We start from the raw sequence: 4,117 nt of genomic DNA on the forward strand, positions 1-4,117 counted from the left end.
AATTCTGACCTAACCCAATATTTATTTCTTCCAAGCACTATCCCTAGTTTCAGATGAAATAAAATTTTAAGTTTAGAAGAAAATATCAAAGCAGGTCACTTCCACATTAGCAAGTTCCATAGAATAATATGAAATTTCATTGAATCTAATATATTCTCAATTGTTAAGTGGCACCATTATTTTATGACATACCAAGAAAGAAAATATTGCTGCCACTGAAATAAGACACAACACTTTCTTAAATTTTAGAACTTTTATTTTATAATCATCAAAAGAGCTTTTTTAGACTTAGCTTTTTAGATTGTTTTAATTGTTTTAATCACTTCTGAATATACGTACCTACACACATATACATACATTGGCAAATATACATTAAAGAAGACATTCATAAAACTTCTTTCTATTCAATATCTGATTCTTATAAATTACTTTTGAGTCAGAATCCTCAGTGTTCACGTTTCACATGTAAGATTGTCCTCTTTGCTGGTGTGCAACATATTTTAATAGATCCGTCATTTTCTCTGATAATTACATCTAAATGGCTGCACCCATTCTGTAAGTTTTGATGCTACTACTTTTTATACCTTACAAGAATTGTCAACAGAAGATTTTTCACCCAAAAATCAGGATTCATAATTTTCTTTTTCAAATACTCCTTAAAATGTTTGAAATGTGAGGGATTAAGCATTGTCCAATCAAGTCATAAGAAATAATAACCACATTCAAGCTCACATAGGCCATGATAGCTACATTACTACCTACGACTGACATCTGATGAATGGAACTTAGAAGAAGCCAGCAAGTGTAAAACATCCTATTGCTAATATAAGATGATGTGAAAATAATGGGTGTCTTAGAATCAATGAAATATGGTATTAAAAAATCACCATTGAATATAATAAAAGAATCGAGCTCTAATTGATAGTATATATGCGTGTGTATATATACACATATACATTATTCTAGAAAACAAAATTTTAATGGACAAGTTATTTCTATAATCCCTAGATTTTTGTTATATAAATTTACCTGTGTTTATTAAGATATTTTGTACATTTTAGCTGTGTTCTGTTTAAAACGTTTCCATCAAAATTTGAATGGTTATGGTCATAACAAACTATATGTTAAATACTTATAATTTGTTATTTCATGTGGCTTTATATAGATGGTTTAAAATAACCTGTCAAACTAGTTATTTGTTAATTATTAGAAAATTCCTCTTTATATTCTGTGTGAACTAGTATTTTTCCTTTGATCATTAAAATGTGCTTTCTTGACTTTTGAGATCAACAAATGTTAAACATAAATAAATAAATGACCCAACAACTGAATATTTCTCAATCTCCCCTCTATTTCAGGTCCCATCAGTAGCGTTTTGGTAAATAAATATGGCAGCCGGCCAGTGGTGATGGTGGGAGGTTTGCTGTGCTGTTTAGGAATGACCTTGGCCTCTTTCAGCACCACTGTAGTGCAGCTTTACCTCACTATGGGATTCACTGTAGGTAAGTCATTTTGTCTTCGGTTTATATTCTTCTTAACACTTCTGGGGTTGCAAAGCTCTATGAGAAGAAGGAACAGCAGAAAAGTCTTAACTGTTTTCTTTGAGTTTACTTTTTATAAACAATGCTATTTTAAAGAATCTTCATCTTGTGCATTGAAATACTAGCTATAAAATGGCCAAACATTTCATTTTAAGAAGGAAAAAGATAGTTATCAAAAAAGTTACATACCATCATATAAATGTTTAAAAGAAAACAGCTTTAGTTTATTTTTACTTTTTCACTCTTTACCCTCAAGCCAATTGAGATGGTATTGTGGACATTGACTTTCTGGTATAAATATATAAATATCTTCATTTTTTAAAGCTTACTTTTCATCACTAATTTCCATTTAGAGTATCTGACTTACCACTAATAATATGTTTAAAATGGGGCCAAGGAGATATTGTCTGGATGCCCTAATTTAACTTCAACAATAAAATTATCATTGTCTGTATTCTAATTAATGGTAGAGATCGTAACCCTGTCCCTTCTTTTCCTTATTGAAGTGATCCTGTTTAAAAGCTCAATGAGACACATTTGCTACTAACACAAATATTTAAAATGACATACTGTCACTTGATTATAGTTGTTTTCATGCATAATGTCTATTGTATCAAACTGACCTGAATGTGTACATTTGAAAAACACTATTTTTATTAGCCTGAACTATAAATTGCATTAAAAAGTCTACTTTCAAAGTTTTAGGAAAAATTAGACTTCACTATGTAAAGAGACTGAATCTCTCTCTTATGCCTAGAGATAAAAAGGTAAAAATATTTATCTTTTTAATAGTGATTTTAAGTCAGTCTAATCTTAACACTCATGTATCATTTGATGAAAAAAAAATAGAGGTATTAATGCCTACAGTAACAGTAATGTTAAAATCTTTCTCGTTACAACCTATCCACAACTTTCTCCCTTTTGGATATGGCAAAACATACTTCGATATTGTAAATGAAAACCTTCTTATATCTAAGCACTTCCTTTTTTTCTAAAATGGAAATATATTTATTAGGTTTTTTAAATTACAAAAATGACACATGCTGGTTTTAAAACAAAAATAAAGCAATACAGAAATACATGTAAATGCAAGGTGAGGATCCCCTTGTAATTAATTTCCTCTCCCCACCCCCACACTCTACCAGAGATAACCCTCATTGACAATTGGATGCATCCTTCTGTGCATTTGTAAATGTATATAGATAAATATATATACACAAGGGAGTCATGGTGTACGAGCTGTCACATAACCTCGTCCTATTACTTTGGTTTCTGAAAGCAGACAGATCTAGCTTTTAAACTTGACTTAGTACGTGCTGTGTGATCATGGTTACATTAACCTCCTTATGCTTCAGTCTTGTTGACTGTAAAATGGGGAAAATAATAGCTCTTTTCTTAAGGAGTTGTTGAAATGATTAATGTAAAAAAAATAATATATAGGACTTTACTAAGTACCCAGCATTTTGCTATTTATAAATAAATATTATCAAATAATAATCACAATGTCATTCATATAATATATTACAGTTCTAGAACTTACTTGATTTGGGCAATACTCTTTCTTTGTTGTTGAGTGCACTGGAGCTCAGGAAGTCTAATTGTTTTTCCCAGTAGTACCAAATAGGTAATTAGTTGGGGCAGATTCAGATCTATTGATTTCAAGTCTTATGTTCATTTTACAATGCCAGAACGGGAAATAGATGGCAGCTATTTCCTAAAGAAAATGTGGATTAAAATCTAAAGGCAAAAGTTCCAGGTGACAGAATGGGGAAAATGACATGAGATAAAGAAACTTGAACTTAGAAACACAATACCAGGGTTTTAGTTAGGGTTCTTCCACTTACAAGCTACTTGACCATAGGCTGGTCAGTTTTATTATTTATAAGTTGGATCTACTTATTCTGCATATCTCACAGGTATGGCTGAGGTAGAGTTAGAGAGCATGCTCCTGTTACTCTCCAAAGTATGTTTTTGGTTCCTTCTTGTAAGCTCGTAGGAATCTTCCTACTCACAGAAAATGTTTGTGTTGAAGGGTTTGGGTATTTGTACTCAGACCTGTGTGTCCTAGAACCTGAGTACTTAACCACTTTGCAGTACTGTTTCAATTTAGGTAAATTAGTAAATATAGAAGAATTCTTACCTCTCCAGCCCGTAAAATAATATAGAATAATGTTTAGGCTAAGGGAGAAAATGAGATAGTTTATCTAAATTAATTCTATGTATTTTATAAAGGACCTTATTCATTATTATTGCTAAATAGTACCTTGGTGAGCTACAAGAGGTAAATCATTTCTCAAAGGTGGTAATCAGTATTGCCAGGGAGTTCCCTAGACAGTGGGAACTTTGGCTCATATAAATAATCAGCTTTAATCTCTGAATTAAATGTATGTTTCAAGCAAAAAAATTCTTTTATAGTTAGCATACATATACCTCTATATACATTAAATTTGGAACATGAGGGATGTAAGAATGAAATTAATTTCATAAATTTCTTATTATTTGCTTGATATTGAAAGAAATATCTGTGGGGAGACATATGATTGTTACAAATTACCACCTTTTTAGTCTGTTCACAT

General features: G+C 31.1%; 1 protein-coding gene across 1 annotated transcript in view; it reads left to right on the forward strand.

The window, feature by feature from the left end:
- SLC16A7 (solute carrier family 16 (monocarboxylate transporter), member 7) overlaps positions 1 to 4,117 on the forward strand; it is a 62,464-nt gene that overhangs the window by 57,105 nt on the left and 1,242 nt on the right. The window contains exon 3 of the mRNA XM_012661545.1: positions 1,359 to 1,525. Coding sequence (XP_012516999.1) covers positions 1,359 to 1,525 — 167 coding nt within the window. The remainder of the gene's footprint in view (positions 1 to 1,358; positions 1,526 to 4,117) is intronic.

This window comes from Propithecus coquereli, unplaced genomic scaffold (genome assembly GCF_000956105.1).
Source record: "Propithecus coquereli isolate 6110/MARCELLA unplaced genomic scaffold, Pcoq_1.0 Scaffold72, whole genome shotgun sequence".
Lineage (NCBI taxonomy): Eukaryota > Metazoa > Chordata > Mammalia > Primates > Indriidae > Propithecus > Propithecus coquereli.